The sequence below is a fragment of the Notechis scutatus genome, chromosome 3, assembly GCF_049901735.1.
Source record: "Notechis scutatus isolate UNSWTSFEM ecotype Mainland chromosome 3, rNotScu1.2, whole genome shotgun sequence".
NCBI lineage: Eukaryota > Metazoa > Chordata > Lepidosauria > Squamata > Elapidae > Notechis > Notechis scutatus.
Genome location: NC_142011.1, coordinates 169,751,705 through 169,774,858, shown reverse-complemented (window position 1 = coordinate 169,774,858; position 23,154 = coordinate 169,751,705). Strand labels below are relative to the sequence as shown.

At 35.9% G+C, this 23,154-nt stretch overlaps 1 protein-coding gene and 1 long non-coding RNA gene across 2 annotated transcripts in view; one reads left to right on the top strand and one right to left on the bottom strand.

Moving 5' to 3' along the window:
• The first annotated feature begins 5 nt into the window (after positions 1-5).
• On the top strand, positions 6-22,434 carry LYPLA1 (lysophospholipase 1). The gene is made up of 9 exons (XM_026670435.2): positions 6-356; positions 4,584-4,615; positions 8,721-8,786; positions 11,752-11,799; positions 14,941-15,011; positions 16,350-16,423; positions 17,467-17,568; positions 18,572-18,748; positions 19,270-22,434. Exons 1-9 carry the CDS (start codon positions 288-290, stop codon positions 19,321-19,323), a joined length of 693 nt encoding a protein of 230 aa, XP_026526220.1. The 5' UTR covers positions 6-287; the 3' UTR covers positions 19,324-22,434.
• LOC148131468 (uncharacterized) overlaps positions 17,967-23,154 on the bottom strand; it is a 6,310-nt gene continuing 1,122 nt past the window's right edge. The window contains exon 2 of the long non-coding RNA XR_015748897.1: positions 17,967-19,207. This is a non-coding gene — a long non-coding RNA (uncharacterized LOC148131468). The remainder of the gene's footprint in view (positions 19,208-23,154) is intronic.

Sequence of the window (23,154 nt, the reverse complement as noted above, 5' to 3'; positions counted from 1 at the left end):
AGAGCGCATGCGCGGGCATAAGGAGAGCAGGGCCGGCGCTCGAGCGTTCCTTTTCCTTCACGCCCCCGTTTCAACGGCCGCCTCCGCTCGCTCAACTGAGCAGGAGGGAGCGGGAGCCCGCGCACCCCCCCTCCCAACCCTTCCCAGGGAAGGGAGGCGGGCCTGCTGACTATCCTCCGTCTTTCTGGTTCCAATCGGGTTCCTGTCCCTCCCGTTTCCCCACCTCCCTCCAGCCCGCCCGCCCCGTCAGTGTCTGACTGGCCGACGCGAGAGGAGAGCCCAAGTGTATGTGCGGCAACACCATGTCTGCTCCGCTCCCAGCCATTGTCCCGGCCGCCAAGAAGGCCACCGCCGCGGTGAGTGAGTAACGGAACTCCTGGTGGATTGTTATGTCCGGAGGCAAGAGGGCGCGATAGGATAAGGAGCTGGCCGGACAAAGGGAGAAGAGGAGGACGGGTCGGTTCAGGTTGAGCAAGGCTTCCTGCAAGCGGGCCTTGCTTTTGAGCAACGCACATAGACTCACCCATGCAGACGTTTTCTGACCGGACAGGCGACTTGGTCGCCTCTACCATTGACTTTAGCTCTGGAGGCCTCCGGCTCGGCGCCGTCTTATTTCCTGGAAATACCATAGTTGCGATCTGGATGGTTTTTGATCCAATAGCAGGAATGCAAGATTAATAATCTGATATGTACAATTTCAAGCGAACTTTTCAAAATTGGACAATGTCCACCGTGCTCTCATTTCCTAGGTCGTTAAACATGCTTAGAAATTTAATTAGGACAGCTGCTTTGGTTACTTCCTTCTTCCAACTTTCAATACTTTGTGAGGAAGCTTCAAACTCTGAAAAAAAAAGTTTTACAATATTCTGCTGTAAGTTCTTAAGGGGTGTAGATAGTATTTTTTTTAAAGCAAAATTAGAAATGTCAGTCCTATCACATAAAATTGTTGAAAAGATGCTATATAGGGAAGACAACACATTTATATTTTAAGCTGAAAAATAACCACGTTTTCACCATTTTAATTGTGCCTTTCCAAAACGGCTTGGTGTGAATTCTTGCATAAAAATAACTGAAGTGTAAATTAGAGAGAATTGTGTTAATGTCAGCTACTATTCAAGAGTATCCTAAAAAGTAGCCTTAAAAGCATAGTGCACATAATGAAAATGGTTTGAAGTGCTAAATTGTGAAATTTGTGGGTAAAAAAATCTTAATGGATTCTATTGCACAGAATATTTCTCAGTTATTTTCTATATACTGTTGGATCATTTATTGATGATACCAAACTGTTCAAGTCATAAAATAAAAAAGGAATTGTGAAGAGATCCAGTTTCAGTAGAGCTATTAAGTTCATTGTAAAAAGATACAAATGATATACATTGACAGAAAAAAATCTGAACTTCATCTCTGTGTAAATGAAATCTGATCTGCAGTGATCTGAAAAATGATCTTTGAGTTGTCATTGACATGAAGATGTCAACCCACTCACAATATTTTAAGAAAAAAGGATAAAAATCATACCTGCATACTTACCTGGAGTGTTTTCTTATGGGTAAAGCAGTGATGTGCAAAATGTAGCAAATAAGTAAAAAATAGCATAGCAAAGAAATAAGGGGATCAGGTAAGCAAAGAAAATAATAATCAAATGTAGTGTACATCGGTAATATTCACTGTAACTTTTTCATACTTATCTTTGATATCACAACTATGGATCGATTCTGTGTTTTGAAGACTTCATCAATTCCATATAACTGCAGTTTTCTTAGTCTTCCAGTTCCTTTCAACCCTATCACTTTTCATATAATTTTTTTGTAATTCAGTTCTAAATCTTTCTATGTGACTAAGTCACCCCAGTTAATTTCTCTTGAACTGATCACTATTTTATATTCAGTCTACCTTCTTTCATGACTAATAATAAGCAAAACACCCTGAACAGTTATATGATTCAGATTACTCATTGCAATCTGTGGTTAAATCAGGTGTTGCCAACCTTTTGGACCTCATGGACCACCAAACTCATAGCTTTAAATCCCACAGACCGCAAATATGAATTTGACTGACGGTGGCTTGCTGACGTTTTCCCAGGGTCTCTGCAGAAAGCAGCAGTGACCTTGGGAAAATCCTCAAAAAAGTCTGCAGGAAAATTCCCCACCCTGTTTTCCTACTGATCGATCATTCTTTATTTGGGATTGCAGGATACCGTCTCCAGCTCCGTTCCAAGGGGGTGGGGGGAGAGAGACTTTTCGCTTCATGCAAGGAAAGCAACATAAGCAGCAGAAGTCTTTTTTTTTCTCTCCCCCAAACTCCACTGGAAATGAGTCTTTGTGAGATTTGTCACACCAGCATCCTGCTCTTGGAGCAGGATGCCTTGCAGGATCCCAAAGACTCATTTCTGGCAGAGTTTGGGGGAGAGAAAAAGACTTTTGCTGCTTTCCTTGCATGCAGCCAAAAGCAGAAGTGGAAAGAAGCAGCCCGGTGGTCAGGCGTATGGGGCGAGTGAGGCAAGTTCTTTCCCTCTGCCCTTTCCCCCTTCCCCTCACTACTTCGTGTTGTTCGCAATGCAAGTGAGGCAAGCCTTGTGTTCCTGTGGGCAATGTGGATGGCACAGCCTTGTGTTTCCATACAACCTGGTTTAATTGCTTTGGGGTTGACATTTCTCTGTGGACCACCAAAATTTTCTTGCAGACCACCAGTGGTCCCTGGCCCACTGGTTAGCAACCACTGGGTTAAATCAAAATATATTTGGTTCTAGTATGGAACAAACTGGGGTTTTCTTGTCCAGGTGGACTGAAATGTAGGTGTTCTGAGTAGGTGTTTTATGGAAGAGTGGGAAAAGTCAAGGATATTGGTAGCAGCTGAGAGAGGCAGGAGAGAGAAGAGAAGGTTCTGGGAAGATTATGGGGTAAGTACGCTCGTATGCTAGGCAGTGGGAATTAAGCATTGGTAGCCAAAGGATGTCAGCTAAAAGAAAGAAGAGAAAATGTTTGAAATATTGTGGGTGGACAGGTTGATGAAATATGATCTGTTGAGATATTGGTGACAGAGGTGAAGGTGGGAATCAGGATGAATTATTTCTTTGAGTTCTAACTGATTTAGAAAGGTTCTACAGAAACTTCTGAAACTTGCTTATATTTATATTATAAAATGTTATATTACTATATCATAAAAATATATTTTCTGCACATCTCTATTCAGAACTCAGAATTTCCATTGCTAAGTGATGTAAAGCATGTCACATGGAACAACAGCAATTCCATCTCCCTGTTGCCATTGTTAACTGAGAATTGCAGGTTGTTAAGCAAGTACCCATCCAAGTCAAGTTGTTTCAGGCTTGGTCCCTCCCAATCCTAAACCTTAGTAATTAAGGGGACACTCCTTTTCAATTCCCCTATCTATTTATTGCCCTGCCTTGCAAGATAGCAAGCAGCTGTAGAAGCACATAGCTCTGGTGCTGCTTTCCAGGCTGCCTTCTTGATGCAGAGCAAGTAGCCCCTAAGCTGCAGCACAGCATGAAATCCTTTGCAGTGTGAAACCCTTTGCAACATAAAGCTGAGCCCAGCTGAGCGGTGTGACCCAAAGCCACCCTAGCCCAGCCATTGTCACCATCACCACCCTGTACTCCACTGTCCCAGCTGATCCTTTTGTTCCTGCTAATGAGGTGTGCCTGGTCTGGTCCTTCATGAAGCAGCTGCTGGCCACGCTAGGCCATCTTCCCCAGGTCTTGTGAGTAAACAGCCATGGACAACTTAGGGAATAAAGCTTTGCATATCCAGGAACTGACTTTTGAAAGACCATACGGGACATGCTTTAGTCATCAATAAAAACAAGATAATGAAAGTCAATTAGAATGATGGGCTGCAGAGTGTAGGGGCCAGAAGAGCATGGTGGGGGAGATAAGTTGGGGGGCAGTTGAAGTCCATCTGCAGTTGTAAGTAAATACTGGCTGCCAAGGTTCAAATTTTGATGATGTGGCCATGGGGACACTGTAACAGTCTATAACATAACCAATTGTAATTCCCTTCATTCAGCATTGCTGTAACTTCAGACTTGCTCAGTCCAAAAAAGATAGTTTAATCTTGCCAGCAACCCTTGAAGATTTTATATTCATCCATATAAGAAAAAATAAATAATAACTTATTTTCTACTTAAGACAGAACAAGATCTATCATTATAGATTATAGTGGATTAAAAAGAAAAAAGTTCAAAACCTAGATTAAGAATATTAATAGATTAATCATGCTAAGCACATTTGTCAGTAAAGAATGGATTAAATTGCTGTTAATTAAATGCCAAAGATATGCTAATACAAATTATTCAAATTTTCAATCACTGAAAATCTTATACATTCACTCTTTTTTTCTGACCACACAGACCATGTAGCAGCTGTAAATAGTATGTCAAAAGAGTGCGCTTGGTGATACTACCAACATTATGCCCTTTTAATAGATTTGTCATATTTAAACTGGCACACTTTGTCTTTAGCAGTGTCTATTGCAGTTAGATTTATGGGAAATAAGAACAGAACAAAGTTGAAGAGCTATCTTTCCAGCATGTAGTAACACTATTCATATACTATTCAATTCTAGGTCATATTTCTCCATGGATTAGGAGATACTGGGTAAGTAAAATGGTTTTTTAAATAAACAATCTGTACCTTTGAAACACCTTTTATTACTTGCAACTTGCAAAGAAAAATGTAGTGTTTATTAATTGTTACGTTATGCTGAAGTTAGTGTTTACATTTTATTTGATAGATATCTATGTGGTCCGTAAGAGTTGAAACTGACTTAATGCTACCAGTATTAATTGGAGAACTGGATATTGGAAGATATTAATGCATGCTTCTGGATTTAATTTTTTTTTTTTTTTGTAAATTTTATTTGAGTTTTCACAAAGAGAAAAAAAAAATACAAATAAAACATCTTTTTTGAAAGTAGCGTAATCCCGGGTTACTTTTCTTCGTACAGACACAAATTCAGGTTCATGCTCATTTTTATATTCTATTCCATATCTTATTATTATTTTACATTTTCTGCATAGCTTCTCCCCTCTTTTAATTTTCTCAATTTTATTTTAATTATCTCATCTCAATTCAAATCATTGTATTTATATTTTTGTCTGTCCTGTTTCAATTATCTATTATCTTTTCTCATTAAACAAAATTTCTCCTGTAGTTACTGATTGGAGTATGACGCCTTTATATCTTTTCCCTAAAGTTGTAACATTCAATATAATATATAACTTCCATTCGGATTCTGCTTGGTACATTCTTCAAATACACACTGTATTCTTAAAGAAAAAATTATAAATGCATATAATTAAAATAACATTCCATTCCAATTCAATTCTATCATTAATATTAATATTCATTAAAGTCTTAACATCTTTAACATTACTTTTCAATTAAATATCATACTTCTATGGGAACAATTATAAGCTTTCCATAGTTAATTCCCTCCCCCCCCTCTTCACTTATATTTTATAAAACATTAACTAATTAAAATGTTCCCGTTCCTTCCTAATTCAATTTTCTCATTTATTTTATTTCACTTATTTTATTCACAAACATTTCACTAAATTACACTAACTGTTTTATCCCTCATTTTAATCATACGCTGTTTCAAATTTTCTAAAGTTATTTCTATTACTAATGTACCTTTACAGAATCCCTTTTTCAGTTAGATTTTCACCTATTATCTCTAAATAGGTCCTGTTTCTCTATATCTTGCTCTGGTCCTTTGTAACTTCTTTTACTTTCCTTCTTCCCTCTCTTCTTCTCTCTCCCCTTTTTACCCCCTTGTCTCTCTACCTCTATTTGTCTCTCCCTTTTCTGTTGCTTTCCAGTATTATACTTATTTTTCGAATTATTTTTCTTTTCTTTGGTTGTTTTTTTAAGTCTTAAATTCTCCATTCTCTTTCCCCCCCCCCTTTCCTTTTTCTTCCCCACATAAAATTGCTTGTTCATTAAAGATGGCTTCTTCTTTGTCCCAGTCTTCTTGTTTTGCAGTTGTTTCTTGTTGTTTCTCATAGTTCCAAATCTCCATTTCTAAGAATTGAAAAACAAAGCCAAAAGAATCCTTCCCTTCTTGTGCATCTTCTTTGTACTTTTTAAGTTCCATTTTTAATTCATCCAGAAGTGGTGCCATTGTATAAATTTTTAAACAACCACCTGATTGATTTTAGTCATTCAAATATAATAACCAAGAATCGAAAGATCACCAAATAATCCAAATACACGCAAGCTGTTTCTTTTTGCTCTTTTTTTTCCACTTTCTCTTCCTGGGGTTACTATTTAGTTGCAAAGTTTCAGTTAAAATGTATCTTTTAGAAGTCTTGTTGAAGTTTTACTGTAGATTCTTTTTAATTCCTGGCAGTCTCCTCCCTCTTCCAGATCCTGCCCTTATTCTTTTTCTCTCCCTTCCTGCTTATGAAAAAGAAAATTTTTAATGTCCAGAAATTTTTATTATCCCTTTGGCATTTTGTTTTATTTTCAGCTTAATTGCCTATTGATGTCAAAGCGGATTTTTCCGATTTCTTATTTAAGTCTCTTAGTTGTCAGTATAGGGAAGGAGAGAGAAGAAAAAAAAGCCAAACCTTTCCCTTTTCACTTTCCTTCGCTGCTTCTGACTCTTCTTTGGGAGCGATGTTATTTTTTGTAAGTTTAAATTCCAGGGTACCTTAGTTGTTGCTTTTACAATTTAACCCAGTCAGCCAAAACTTTCACTTCTTATCTTCCTCCTGCACATTCTTTTCCGGTCAAGTTCTCCTTTGTGGTGGCCATTTCTGACCACCGCTGCAACCGCCTTCGGGAAAGGGAGTAATGGCCAGCTGAGGAGGAGAGATGTGGCGCTCCTCAACCCTGCTGGCGGTCTCCCCTTTCTTCACCACCTCTACGGGGTGGCTTAGCCCCGAAACCAGCCGGCTCGGGGCGCTTCAGCGGCGAGCCCAGACAGAAACCGCGCATGATCGTGGATTTCTGTCTTTCGCTGAAGCCCTTCAAACCGGAAGTCGCTTCTGGATTTAATTCTTAAAGATTCAGTTAATGAAAGAACTTGAATTATATGAATAGTCCTTTTTAGTTATTTTGATAAAATTCAGTATGTGCAGATTATTATTTGACTGAAAATTGCCACGATTAAGTCAAAACAAGAATAGGATTTTTCATACAAAACTTCCTTGTAGAATCTTCTTTAGACATATTTTTTTTTATATGAGGTGCAGATGTAATGTATTGTACTCTTAATTAAGTGAAAAGTTCCTGGGAGTCTGAGATGTAAATGCTGAAAGGAAAAGTACCTCAATTTTAATGCCTTTTTCATTGGAAATAAAATTGTTTCCATTTTATTAAAGGAATACTATCATTTGAAGGGAACTTAGGGAATGCTATACTATTAAATGTTATCATTTTATGGATTAAAAACAAATTTTAAAGTAATGATAAATGTATATAAAATTTACTCAACAGTACTTTTTAGAATTTTAAGGATGTTTATTGTTGAAATATGATTCTGCAATGTAAAGTATATGTGTGATACTATCTAGTTTATAATGATATGGGAAACTGATTACAGACAGCCTCCAGAGATAGATATTTATATGATTAAATACTGTTTGCCAGTAGTTAACGTGGCTTACCCTTTTTGCTTTGCTGTGAGACATATGTTGTGGGCCCAATCATCAAATGCTTACACATCGTATTTAAATAGCATAAGATAGTGTTCGAATTTAATAATTTGCTTGATATTACACCAGTACACTCTGGAATATATATGTGTATACATACTGCATATTATATATGTCTAAAAAAGTACAGCATAAACTGGGGAAATATACACTGTAAAATCTTACGTATGTAATACTGAAAAATATGAATATAGGTATGTATGTATATGGATTAAGCTTCTCTATGATGTAGAAAGTAATGTTTTTTGCATGTCAGTAAGGTTCACTTATTAAATGTGTGCTCAACTCTCCATCCTGTTTTTATTATCAGTTAGTTCCAGTAATAGCAGGGATAAAATCTGCATCATCAGTTTTGTTACCTGAGCTCTTGATGCCTGGGAAAAAGGCCAACCCAGATGCAAGATATCAGACTATACCAAACAATACTGAATAAAAAAATAGTCCCAAAGTTAGAAATTATGAAAGATTAAATGTCTTGTTATAATTTCATAACTTCTGAAATAGTCATTTTGAATGCAGAGTGTCATCCATGGAATTATTTATTTATAATCTATGAATTTATTTCTAGATTTTTTTAATATTACAAATTGAGTATTGCAGATAAAATCCCAGTATTCTGAGATTTCCTCTTCTCTTGGTAGAAAAGAACACCTGGATAATTTTAGTATGTTTAATATCTCATACCTCCATTCATGTACCTAATATAATACTTCATCTTACATCTTGAAATTTTTATTTCTTAAATTTAGGAGCTAGGCAGATCCAGAATGATTCTGGGCAGCTTACAGTTTGAAAAAGAAAAATATTTTTAAAAATTGGTAGCACCCAGATACCATGGAATTTCTGTTGCTATGAAGGGTTCATGATGATACAATGAGCAAGAGTCAGACTCCATTCAAGACAGGCTACTTTACAATTGTGAATGTTAAGATTATTAATAGTTCTTATTTCCATATTTGAGAAGAGAGTAATGGAAATTAGAAATATGTTAAGTACCAGTAGCTGAGAAGATTTTGAATTTGTTATCCATATTCTTATAGACATGGCTGGGCAGAATCATTTGCTGGTATTAAGAGTCCACACGTAAAGTATATTTGTCCGCATGCGTAAGTATATTAGTTGGTTACTGTTTCCTAATTTTCTGGTTACTGTTTCCTTACAGTTCTCAATAATAAATCTGATAGAATTATGTGACCCATTTATGAGAAAGAAATTACAGCTACTCCTTGATTTATCATAATGGAGTTTGCCCATTATGGTTGCAAGTCAGGACAGCTGTTAAGTGAGGCACCCATGTGATTGCCTCTGTCAACGACTGCTACCCTAATTCTTCCAGGTGCAGTCACTGAGCAACTGTGCAAATCATTGAAAGGACAGAGGGAAAGAGTTCCCTGCCAAAAGAGGGCAGGCAGCTCCCCTCTGTGTACAGAAGGAAATTCCTGCCTGGGCTAGAAAAACTAAGTTTGGACCCCAAAATTTCTTTCATCAGTCCAGCTTGCCATTTTGGTCCCATCTGAGTGCTAACTTTTTTGTGTCTTTAAAGATGGAAGAAATGTTCCCCATCTCTTTCAGAACGAGTCCCTTCCAAAAGCAGCCCTTCCACTCTTAAAACACTGGCTTCAAAAGTCCATGGTGATACCCATTTCTTTTTCCCTGGATCTGCTTCCTTATTCCTTATGTTTAATTTTGAAGAAGCTCCAGCCTACCTAATTAAGAGCTGTGGGTGGCACAGTGGTTAGAATCAGCATTGCAGCTAACTCTGCCCCCACACCAGGAATTTGATCCTGATTGGCCCAAGGTTGACTTACCCTTTCATCTTTCCGAGGTCGGTAAAATGAAGACCCAGATTGTTGAAGGCAATATGGTGACATTGTAGACCACTCAGAGAGTGCTGTAAAGCACTATTGAGGAGTACAAGTAGTCCTCGAGTTATGACCACAATTGAGCCCAAAATTTCTATTGCTAAATGAAACATTTATTAAGTGAATTTTGCCCCATTTTATGACCTATCTTGCCACAGTTGTTAAGTGAATCACTGCAGTTGTTAAGTTAGCAATGTGGTTGTTAAGTAAATCTGGCTTCCCCAGTGACTTTGCTTGTAAGAAGGTTGCAAAAGGTTATCACATGACCCTGAGACACTGCAGCTGTCATAAATATGAGCCAGTTGCCAAATGTCTGAATTTTTATCTCATCACCATGGGGATGTTGCAACGGTCATAAGTGAAAAATAGTCATAAATCATTTTTCTGTGTCATTGTAACTTTGAACAGTCACTAAATAAACAATTGTAAGTCAAGAACTATCTGTATATAAGTCTAAGTACTATTGCTAATTCTTAGCCAATGAGTTGGGACAAACAAAAAAACTAATCCTGTTTACACTGACGAGAATAGAGAGATAGATAGGTATTTCCTGTAAATTCCTGTGTACCAGGTAATCACACATTATGTGAGGTCTAGGACAACTCACTGTGGCCAACTCTCTGCAGCCATCTTGCCACTGCCAGCTCATTGCAGGACAGCTCGCCATGACCAACTTGCTGTGGGACAACTCGCCGCAGGGCCACTTAATGTGAGATAATTACTCTAGACTTGTTCCTGTCTTAACATTATAGTTATCTCACGTTTAGCTGTCCTGTGATAAGTTGCCCCGCAGTGAGTTCCATTCCACATTATATGAAGCACAAAGCCTTTCTTTCTTTCTTTCTTTCTTTCTTTCTTTCTTTCTTTCTTTCTTTCTTTCTTTCTTTCTTTCTTTCTTTCTTTCTTTCTTTCTTTCTTTCTTTCTTTCTTTCTTTCTTTCTCTCCTCTCTCTCTCCCTCCCTCCCTCCCTCCTTCCTTCCTTCCTTCCTTCCTTCCTTCCTTCTTTTCTTTCTTTCTTCCCTCCCATCCATTCACTTTCTGACCTTTTCCTTCCTCCCTCCCTCCCTCTCTCCCTCCCTCCCTTTCCTTCCTTCCTTCCTCAAGCGACCCCCCTCCCCTGGGCTGCCAGGGAGGCACATTACTCTCTGATTCAAAGCCTAAATTAATTTCTTCTATAGGGCTTTAAACTTAATGAGAGACATGAGAATTATGACCAGCAGTTTCTTCAGAGCTGACCATTTGCTTGATGATGGTGAGGAGCAATTTAATGGAAATAATATGAGAGCACGTCAGGCAGCAGGTACCCATAAGTTGTTTTAACTTATGAGTTATTATGAACTATTCCTTAATTTTACCATGAGCTGAGATAGGGCAGAAAAGCAAATTCCTAGAACCACCATCTAAAATGCTTAATTTTTCAACAAAACAAATTATTACAAAAACCTGTTTGGCCTGGACAGTGTACATCTAAGGAATATGTCACACAATTAGCAATGCATGTATGGCTGAGTAACATCAAGAATTATTGACTGGATTATAAAAAATATAACGGTATCACAGACAAACATAAAAGTTTACAAGAAAGTAAAAGCAATGCAGGAATGCAGATTTTATTTTGCCATAAATTCAACTTCCCTTTATTTTGGATTGATTGTATATTCATGGAAGTTTTATCGTCCCATCCTTTTAGTGTTTGTATTGGTTTCTTTTTAAACAGAAAATTGAGTAGAGTACCAGGTCTTGAAATTAAAAGGAAAGAAAGGAAAAACAATTGGACTTCTGATAGATTTAGACCTATGATAATATGAACCTGGTATCTGATTACACTTCCAACATTTAGCTGATAGATTTTCAAATATCTTTGTAACCCTCTCTGGTGGTAAATGCCACCTATAAAACATTTTGTATTAATTTTCCTTATAGGCCATTGACATTGTTAGTTTACAATTTTTATCCCACAATTCTGCCCTTTATCTAATTCTATTGAATAACCAACTACTTTAAATTTTGAATAGATACGGTATTAATATAGATTATCACAATGTGATAAGAAATGAGGAAAAGAGATGTATTAGGGAACAGCATAATGCAATTCTATGATTTACAAAAAGTAAAAACAAACAGTCTAACATTTGTTAAAATGCAGAAGGGAATATTTAAAACATTCTTTCTGATTTTTAACTTGAACCTTTCTTTACACAATTTCAAGGCCCGTCATGCCAGTTTCTCTCAACATGAATATGGCCATGCCTTCTTGGTAAGTGAGGGATTAATTTTTTTCACCATTCTTTGTTTTTAATTTTGAAACATTTAATTTTGGAACAGGAATTTATTTATTCCTGTGATTTATACTGTTTATGCTAAAAAATAATAATGAAGAATAAATGGAAAGGGACTTAATTAGCCACTGATTCTAATTTCATATGGCACATTTGATAAGATATATTGGATTGGGCCACAAGTACGTCCTGTCTATAGAGTGTAGTTTATAAAGGGCAAGGAGCCAAGATGGTTACTAATAACAGCTTTTCAAACAAGCACTCAGCTTGTAACTGGCCTTGTCGTCTGGTTCAATCCCTATAGCTTAAATGTCATATAGAGGAAAGAAAAGCATTCAGACCAGTTCCAGTAATGGTGCCGGGTTTCATAACCCAACAGACAGAGATCAACTCCTATATCCCTACTACAGAATCAGCATGAATTTATAGCTTTAGGATCCCCTCTTCTCTCCCCCTCTGGAAATCATAACAGAGAAGCCAGGCTGCCTTCCTGACCCTCAAAAGATTCAATCCAAGCCACTCTCTGGAGCAGAGTGATAATGGAGGTAACCTCTGAAACAAGTACCAACTTTTTTCCCCATCTATCTACATCATCAGGCTTTCCTTGATGTTTACCTAGTATGAGCAGAAAGATCCTTATATTACAATGACTAAATAACATTGCAGTCATGCTCCCAATAAGCCTTTGATCTACACAGTGTCAAGGCACTTAGAGGATTAAAACTTTAACAGAACCTGGCCATATTAACACTAGCAGTCTGTTCCATCAGTCAACTTGAAGTATTTTGTTTATTTATTTATTTATTGAATGTATATTGCTGCCTATTCGCCCATGGCGACTCAAGGCGGCTTACAGAATGTAAAGCCATATTTAAATTTTTTTTTTAAAATGCAGTTCTACTAGTAATGTGCCCTACAGAAAAAGCAGCTCTTTCTAGAAATCCATGCCAATGCCCATAGATGTGTATCTGCAAGACAATAATGACCTTCTTGCTTCAATTCTTAACCTCCAGATTTGACTTTTTTTCACTACTTATCCAGCACATACTTCTAACTTTCAATCAGCCAACTCTCCCTTACATGCAAACAAATCAGTAGATTATGGATTCATCACATTCAATGAATCTTTATGAGTATTTCCTTATTAGAATGATAAATGGCCATGTAATTAAGAATCTTAAAAGTTCTTGTTGAGCCAAATGGACCCTTCATCAAATAAATCAAATGATAAATAATTTTTTGGAGTCAGATCTCCTTCAAAGCCTTCAATTTGCCTTGTCCATCAGCTAGATGTCCCCTAATGCACTCATGAAGAACAACAAGACTTTTTCCAAGGAGAACCAATACTGCCTAACCCGCAATCATTAGCAACACCATTACTACTTAAAGGACTCTGTTAATTATAGCTCTTGTTGCCACTTCCCAGGCTTATGTACCTACTATTGTCCAGCTGCATTGGATTTATTCCAGCAGAAGGGATACAATAAACAACAGTTGGTGTGCAAGAAAAGGGAAATCCTGAAAAAAAATTAGATGCAACTCATTCAGGCAGAAACATTTAATGGCTCAGCTTCATTTGGGTATATCACATCAAGCTCTCATAACAGTGCATCATTATGTACCACTCCCTCAGGAGTTGGGAAACATATTTTATCTATGATAAATCTATGAGGGCATTTCTGTAAAATTAGGAATCCTATGCAAGCTATAAAACTGTTGCCAACATGGACACTCATGACCAAATCCCTATACAGGCCATTAAAAGCAATCTGGTTTTCTGGGCCTCTAATCTGGCTTCACTCTACCTGTATTGATCTCTTGGCTGAGTCTGCATGGGTATTTGTTCCTAAGTATAAAAAAGAGAGATATCTTTCTAATTATAGAGCTATTGACCTCCTCAAAACCACTTGCAAGTTTTATGCAAGATATCTATAGTGGAAAATCTGGAATTGGTTGAAACAAGAAAGTTTGCTTTGAAATAGATTTTGAAAGAAGTCAACTGACATTAATCAGTACCTTGTACTCCAGCACTTCATTTAAAAATATTTCTTGCATCTTCCTCTATATTGCTTTTGTTGATTTTAAGCAATGTTTTATTCCAAATACTGAACTAAATTGTGGAAGAAGTTGGAGGCTTTCTTAATTGACCAGCATTTATTTCATTTCATATGTATGGTACACGAAGACATTTCATTCAGACTAAGATTTAACCCCATGACCTCACCAGTGCTATTAAAACTGAGAAAGGCATTAAGCAAGACTGCATGTTGACCCAACACCTGTACAACTGCTGTATTAATTCTTTGTTGGGCCATCTCCATAACATACATTTTCCTTCCCCAAAATTTGTTTGAAGACACTTTTTTATTCTATATGTAGGCAATACTTTTAAGAATATTATTGGTCTTAAAATAGTATTGAAGACTGGTGTTTCAAGGAAGACTGATTAGAACTCAAATATTGATATAGCACTTGCCCAAAGGTCCATGAACTATCCTGCAGCATAGATGGCTGCAAGCTTGAGCAAGTATGGCTTAATTCTACTAGTAGTAAGAATAATCCATGGTGACTGTACTGCTGAAAATGCACAGGTCATCTGACATCCTTATATATCTTGACAAGATGTTTCCACTATACTGTATTCTCATTCACTGCTCTCAAATTTGAAGCCAAGAATTTAGCACAACCTCTTTGTGTAGTGCCTGACTGAATACCTTTTCCAATTTCACAGTCTTAGAGATTGATATAAAGCTGAAAAACTTTATCCTGCGGTTGACTAATTTTTATCTTGTCAATTCTCATGAGTCCTACAGACTCTTCAACTAAATGTTTTTATATGAACTTGAGCAAATGTGTTTTGGTATGTTTCACCAGAACAGCTTTAGCTGATAGGGATGTTTGGAAGAAAAAGGAGTTCCTTATTCTATGAAAAGTATCATCAGAAATCCTGAGAATTCATTTTTCAAGGCTTGGTTTTCTGTTACAGTATATATTTTAATGGAAGACTGAGCTTCATTAAGCCTGCTAGATACAAGATTGAACTTGTATAACTTTATGCTTATTCTAATCATTGTGAAGTTTCTTGCATAATATAATACAATGTAATTGTTTGATTAAAGGTTCGATATTTTTGGACTCGCTCCAGATTCACAGGAAGATGAAGCTGGGATTAAACAAGCATCAGAGAATGGTATGTTCATGCTGTATTTAATGAAGTACATAATTATAATTGCTTAGGAATTTACCAATTTCCATCCTACTTATAAACCTATATTTTGTAATGTAAGCTATGTTCCATTGATATTACAGAAAAGTGCAAGTAATCTTCATATCTAAATAGTACTGTGGAATTTGTATGTTGAGTGAGCAGCCATGTAAATGAATAAACAAATAAGTACTTCAGCCAACAAACTACATATGAAAATAATGTCTGATATTTTATGATTTTTAAAAAATAGCATTGAATAGCAAGAATAGTTTCTGAGAATACCACATCTATCTTGAAGAAATCCAGATGAATAGTAGAATGCAGCAAAATGATACAGACGCATAGAATTGTGCAGTTGGGAGGAAACACAATCATCTAGTCCAGAGGTGTCAAACTTGCGGTATTACGTGATGTACTGTGACTTTTCCCCCCTTTGCTAAACTGGGAGTGGGCATGGCCAGCGCGTGACTTATCCGGCCCGCGGGACGTGAGTTTGACTGCTTTGATCTAGCCAAATGCTCCCTGTATCAGGAAGATTATATTTGTTGTGGCCTATCAGCCGCCAGCCTCTCCAGGTGCCAAAAAAGTTGAGGTAAAGTGGGAGTCGGGGCAGCATCAACACAATCTGAGGGGGAAGAGGGAATGGAGCTGTCAGAGATATAGAGGCGGAGCCTACGCCGTCCATCATTTCCAGATGGAGAGGCAACAGCCCCCAGGTCTGGAGGTGACTGATGAGGAAGAGGAAGAACAGATCAGTCCAATGTCTGATGCACAGATGCGCAGAAGGCAGAGGAGAGGAGAACAGCAGGATGCTATAGGCCAGTCCTAGGGATGGAAGGGCCATTGCTACTAGCTAAGCCCTACTCTAGCTCTGGGGATAAAAGGCAGGGCATGGAGACGAATAGGTATGGCAGATAACTATTTGTCTCCTGTTGGTCAGCCATTGATATTCTGAACTTCTGAATCCTGTCAGGAACATTAGCTGAATTCTTTCTTGGAATCTGTGGTGCTGAGAGTCGGGCACACCTTCTGAGCGTGTGTGTGTATGTGTGTGTTTCTGCTGCTGGCTAAGAGTGAGCGCACCTTCCAGGACTTCCTTTACGAGTGTGGATATAGGGAGAGACTCCTGGTGTGAATAGTAATAGTATTTTAGAATAGTAAAAAAATAACAATATGTCAATCCCTACCCATCCTAAAGTGAAAACTCCAAAGTGAGGGGAATCATATAACCATTAAATAAGTATTGTATCCATAGTATCTTTCTGTTGTGGTCTGATATTTCTTTTATAAACATAAGTAACATTCAGTTATTTCTTTCAGTGAACACACTTATAGAACAAGAAGTAAGGAATGGAATACCCTCAAACAGAATAATGTTGGGAGGATTTTCTCAGGTAATACTGATATAACAATTCTGATTCTATGGAAACCCTAACAGTATGGCAGATCTGTTGGAACTAACTGATTACTTGGATTTCAAGTCGATCTTTTAAACATTTTGGCTTATTAATCAAAATATTGATTCTACAAAAAGTTCCCAAATACCTTTTCCTACACATTTCTAAATACCGTTATTTAGGTCCATGCCTATTGTAGGTATTTAGCTTGGAGCAGCACGAAGACAATCCAGTTTTACTGGTAGATTTGATGTGCTTGTTTAAATTTCTTTTTCCCTTCAGAGTACAGAATGAATAATGATGTTCAGACCAATACAAATACTAAAACTGAAGTTTCCACATATATGTAGAGTCACCAGGAGAGAGGTGACATAAAATTATTATTGTTTTCATCATACTGGTAATTTTGTATTATCCAAAATATATTTTGCATAGTTTATAGCAAATACTTTTGACTTGATAAGCTTTTCTTGTATAGCAGAATTAAAATAATTCTATGTGTCTGTGACATTTTTGGCACACAAATAGTGTTGTTAGATTTTCGGTTGATAACTTAATCCCATGTTCACATCAAGCGCTAGCTTCTTAAATAAATGAACATGAAAATGTACATGGGATAATATAATACATATATAGGGTATATAAAATGATTTACATTAAAATACCTTATGAATTGGATTAAACAAAGACAGTTCTCCTTTATACAAAGGCTCAGTTTTACAGTCTGTACTCAGAAGTTAGACAAATATTGACTTGATTACAGCCATGGATTCTTAATGTATTTTAAAATTCTTATAAAATATATTGGTAGCGTAACAAATGCTTCATAGTTAACAAAATAAATTTGGAAGTGATACACTGACAAAAGTATTATGAGAGACAGAAATGTACTTCTGCAAATGTTTCTACATGTTTAGACTAGTTTCTTGAATATTATAAAATAAATATAATTGAAATTCCAGTTTTTAAAAGTAAACTGTGTTTGTTGTTCAATATTTGATTAAGTCTTTATTAATGGACTTTACCTTGATTTTTATTAGGGAGGAGCTTTATCTTTATACACTGCCCTCACAACGCAACAGAAGTTAGGGGGTGTTATAGCACTCAGCTGTTGGCTTCCACTACGGACTTCATTTCCTCAGGTAGTCATTGATTTCATAAAAATGAGAGTTAATTTTTATTTATATTGTCAAATATAAGATCCTAATAGCATTTTACAGCATTTTAAAGATCCTCTTCTTTGTTGGCTAAATATGGAAAAAATACAACCAACATTTCATTAATACAATGTATTGAATGACTGTAAATGAAATGTTAGAATTCTGAGTATTCATATAGGAAGTCTGGATAGGAAGATGACCCGAAGGCAGCAGATTAGAAAGAACCGGACAAAAATAAAATAGAAAGACCTGAAAATAGAAATAGAATGACTGTAGAAAAAGAAAGCAAAGGTAGTACCAATAGTAATAGGCACCTTGGGTACAAAAACAACTAGAGCACCACTTGAATACCCTTGGCATTAACAAAATCACCATTGATTAGTTGTAAAAGGTAGCTTTATTTGGAATAGATTACATCCTGCAACAAATATCAACATCTGCCTATCTCCGGAGAACTTGGTAGGCTGATAAAAATGCCAAACCCAGCCTAAACATCTGGCTAACTGCGATGAACCATAATTTACTAAATCTATATGCTCTCTGACTGCCAGCAATTTTGGACAGTTTACAAATGTAATTTTGGAGAGTTTACAAATTCTTATTGTTTATTTTGTTTTACAAATAATGCTGCAGTAATTTTAAAGGGATTGACAAATTCCACTATGTGTCAGAAAACCAAAGATATGTAGATTCCAATCCTGTATTCCAATAAATTTCAAAAACAGCAATGTAGAGTCCTGGGTTAAAGAGCCTGAAATTTGAATTTTTTTTATTTATTTTTTGGTCACAAAAGTTAGCAAATCATACCAACCACATACTCTCTGTGTAGCATTCCATAGTATATGATTATGTGGATAAAAAGGATGGTAGCTATAGCTGCTTAGAGGTAGGCTGAAATAAAAACATGAACATATAACAAATAAACAGCCTGTGTAATATGCTTTACTCTCATAATAATGTGATTTCTTGTAACATTTTTTTCTAGAGTTCCATCAATTGCATCAATAAAGACATTTCTGTTCTCCAGTGCCATGGTGACAGTGATCCTTTGGTTCCTTTAATGTTTGGAAGTGTGACTTCTGAAACACTAAAGAAAATGTTAAACCCTGGCAACATATCTTTCAAAATTTACTCAGGCATGATGCATAGCTCGTGTATTGAGGTAATGATTGTTTTAAGAATGAGTTATTTTAATCAGGAAAAAATAAAAATAATTTAAGTGGTACAGGTAGTCCTTGCATTACAACAGCAGTTGGGAGCAGGAACTCTTTTATGACATCATGTAACTATGGAGCTGAGTGGTGACAATTCCAACAGTCCTACTTATTATAATTGTGGGTCATTAAGTGAGACTATCACCAGGGCAACTTTTGACTTCCTGCCGGCTTCCTTGTTGACTTTGCTTGTGGGAAGGTGACATTGGCCATTGTGATCATATTAGTTCAGTAGCAATTAGTTCAGTGGCACTTGCTTCAATATAATTGGTTATTATACTTTAATCCAGACAAGTTGAAGATGTAAATCAGGACACTGAATAAAAAAACTTGATTTTAGCGAAGTAGTAGTATTGATTGAAGACTAGAATGAAAAGTTCCTTGCATGGTGAGGATCCCAGTTCTTTCTATAGTAAAGAGAATATTTGTATCAAACCATCTAAACTAAATGTTTTTCATTCCTAAATAGGAAATGATGGATGTGAAGAAATTTATTGACGAGCACCTACCTCCAATTGACTGAAATATGTGAGAAGCCTTTGGTTAAATGCACCAGCATCATCTGTACTAGATTGTTTTTTCATGTAGCTATTTCTAAAGCATCTCTGTGCCTACAGTATTAACTGTATTGCCAAGTTTAGAAACTATAACTTCATGAGAAACAATACTCCTTTTAAATCCAATTGGCCATAGCATAGATATATGGCAATGGAAAGGCATGTTGGAATATAATTAGGTATTCTTTTCCTTGCTAGATCATTCCAGATTTAAAGTTATGGAGCCCTTTTATAATTCAGAGCAAGATTTTTTTTCCAAATCCTGTTATATGACTACTTGCTAAATTGACATTTGTATATGCAGTATATAAAAACTAAGCATGCAGCGGTAGAACGAGTATTCTTAACATTTAACCAATATTATTGCATGTTCAAGGTAAGACTCAAGTCTTTAAATTATCCCTATACCTTGGAGGAATACAGTATTTATATTAAATGTGTGCCCTGCTACTTAGAATCTTTGAAAAAGTATTTATCTCTATAACAAATGTTTCTCGTTCAGCTGTCCTTACTGAGATAAATGTAGACATAGAGGTCACTCAATTATATATAGAATATAACAAAAATTATTAGAAAGTTTAATATATTGCAAAATTTGAGCTTTAAATTTTTTAAGTAGTTCTTAAAAATCAAAGTCAGAAAATGTATGTATTAGTCTTAACTTTTTCTGCTTCAAAAAAATCAAGGTTGTTGTTTAAAGCATTGCACAATCAACTGACATAAGAGATGAGAGAAGGGGTGTATACAAAGTATATTTTATTTTAAACTTGAAAAAGATAATTGTGTGAAAATTTGGTTGAACTGTTCTAAATCAAACACAGCTCATCAGAAATGTAACGTTGGGTTGTTCAAAACAAAATCTGGAGGGATACCAATGTTTTTTGGAGAAAGTTAGGATAAGACTGATGCACAGTATTTCCTCCTCACCGAGGCCTATGCATTGCTGCCATCTCCTTGCTCTTCCCATGGCTTGCCTTTAACAATTACTGCTGATATTCAGCATGGCATATCATACTGCCTGCCTGTTCCACCCACCTTACAGATGATTTTTCCAGCATTTGCTTTCTCTTCCCCAGTTGCGACTGATATCCAATATGCCATCACCAAGGCAACCCTTCAGCCTTGGATTTTTTCTGTTGTTTCCTCCACCACTGAATAACAAAGCATGGTTCAGTTTGGTGCAGAGCACCACAAACTAGCTGTTCTGTTCACAGTTTGTGCAAGCAACATTTTCAATGTCCCTGGACCAGGTCATTCAGAAATAAGGTACTACTTCACCCTTGTCATGACAAATTTTCCATCTAAGTTCTTAATAAGACTTGAAATTTTATTTCCAATAAATACACCTTCCTGCAAAAGTTCCAAGTTTTGTACATACACACCGCTAAATCTATACATATTACTTCTATATGTACTTTATGTAGCTATAGAAATTTAAAAATCCTTAATTCTATAGCGTAATTGTAAGAATCCTTTAAGAAATAGTGTACAAGTTTTGTGCTCAGTGTTGTATGTGTGGGAAAAAAACTGGATATATTCTTTGTCTTCAGGCCATTCACCATATCCCAATATTTTGCTGATTTTTTTTAGCATCACATTGCTGCTGTGTATCTATTGATGGTGAAATGGCACCTTCTGAAATTTCTTCTATACATTAATGTGATTTTATTTAAGGAAACGTGGAACATAATGGAATCACTCATTACATCTGCAGCTTGTAAGCACTTAAATACAGAATTAAAAAGTAATTGCAGTTACTTGTTGGTGGAGCAGATAATCATGCCCTTTGACACTTTTGTCTATGTTCTGGCATCATGTTTCTTGATACTAGCTGGGCCTTTAGATAATTAAACGGAGAGCAATCTATATACCAGCAGAAATAACTGGGCAAGAAAGCTGTGATTGGAATACATAACTTCAAATTGTAATTTTTTTTTCCTGATGTGTATTACTATCATGGAGGTTTAATTGGACTTACTCTTTAGTTATATAATGGAACTTGGAAAGCAAGGAAACCTAAGTTTGTTCCTTATTGCAGCCTGAAACAATATTTTAAAATGCAGATTCTGGATTCTAATAAACTGAATTTGGCTCTTGAAAGAAGTAAATGTTTCTATACTGAAAGCATCTCTGAACTATTTTAATTATAGGAATCTCTGCGAGAGTTTGTGTACATCAGACTTTAATATGGGAACGGTGATTTTATCAGTTTATTTTGTTTTTATTAGAGACTAGTTGCTTACATGCTCCAAGAAGAAAGCATTTTGACAGTATTCAGAGATTTTTTTATAAGCGATAAACATGCAAGATTTTCAAACATTGGCTTAACAGAAAGTAGTCTGTTAAAATATTATGTAATGGTAACTGCTTTCTTCTCTTAAACATCAGAAATGCAAATCAAACCAAAACTTTGATTAATCTCATTTATAAACTTAAAAAACTTTTATGCGGAGCTACTGAATCAACATATAGTAGCACCCAAATAATGTTCAGTTTAATTTGGAATCTGACATACAATACTTTGCTAAACAATCAAACTGTAGAATATTGAGTATTAAATTGTTCTTAATTGGAATGGTTAAATAAAATGGCCAGTCTGTATTGTATTATATCAGACCTTAAATGCTGTCACAATTGAGGCAAATAAATTCATCACAATTTTTATCCTGATGGGTTAGTTTTAGTTTATTTTGAAATATAGAATGAATGAATTGCTGAAGGCATACTCACATGAATTTCTGGTCTGTTAATTGAATGTTTGCCTTAGGAAGTGTATTGCACTTCAGTAAATTCTAAATGCTTTTTTTTTAATAAATAGGTGCTATTGACTGTCAGATATTGTTTCCAGAAGAGAATGTATAGGATGTAAATGAAGCCATATGTTCAGGCTGGAGTATTTTATAAACAATTTGGCTTTTCTTATATTTTAGGAGATTCGTAGCTAAGATAACACTTTGATTTTATACTATGTTTATGGCAAGAAATCTACTGAAACATCTTAGATGGAAATTGTAATCTGTTACTGTGAATAAATTCTGAACAATCAATGAATGAAACAATTCTTGTTGTATGACAAATGCTGTATCCCTTATATGCATCTCTACAATTATTAAACAAGAAAAATTATAAATTGTTCATTGAAGAGATATAGTGAGTTATATATAAATTTTTAAAAAACTAAGTGCAGCATGTGAGAAACAATATTTGGATTCATAATTTTCATTAAGATACTTTAATGATCAGGCTCACCACAATAAAATTTATCCAATTGTTTTTTGAGTTTCATATATAACAGGCATGTCTTCACATACCTAGAAGATATTAAGCAAAATATGTAGCATATTATTAGATATCATAAACCAAAGAGAGCCAGTGTAATCTACTGGTTAAGGCACTAGAAAGCAGGAGACCATGAGTTCAAGTCTCACCTTAACTTGAAAGCCAGCTGGTGACTTTGGACCAGTCATTCTATTTCTTATCCCAGTCTACCTCATAGGATTGTTGCAGGGAAAATAAAGATTTGTTCACAGCTGTGGATCACTTTTTAAACAGGTTAATAAATATTAAATCAGTATTCCATACAGCTGGTGCAGAATGTCAAGGCTTGAGGAGACCATTATATTAAAATTAGCCACATTTGCACTATACATTTATCCATGGTCAGGTAAATTATTACTTGGTCAGCACATTTGCATATTATGTAACTCACCAATCCATAAATAAATAAAAGATGAGCTATAAAATTTGGTTACAAACTTTGTATGACAGTGTATCAACAAAGCAACCATTGTTAATGA

Excerpts from the sequence above, each read along its gene's own strand:
- LYPLA1 (XM_026670435.2), top strand. The coding sequence starts at position 288 with ATGTGCGGCAACACCATGTCTGCTCCGCTCCCAGCCATTGTCCCGGCC. Across the intron at positions 357-4,583 it reads CCAAGAAGGCCACCGCCGCG|GTCATATTTCTCCATGGATT; the intron begins GTGAGTGAGTAA and ends ATTCAATTCTAG. Across the intron at positions 18,749-19,269 it reads TGCATAGCTCGTGTATTGAG|GAAATGATGGATGTGAAGAA; the intron begins GTAATGATTGTT and ends ATTCCTAAATAG.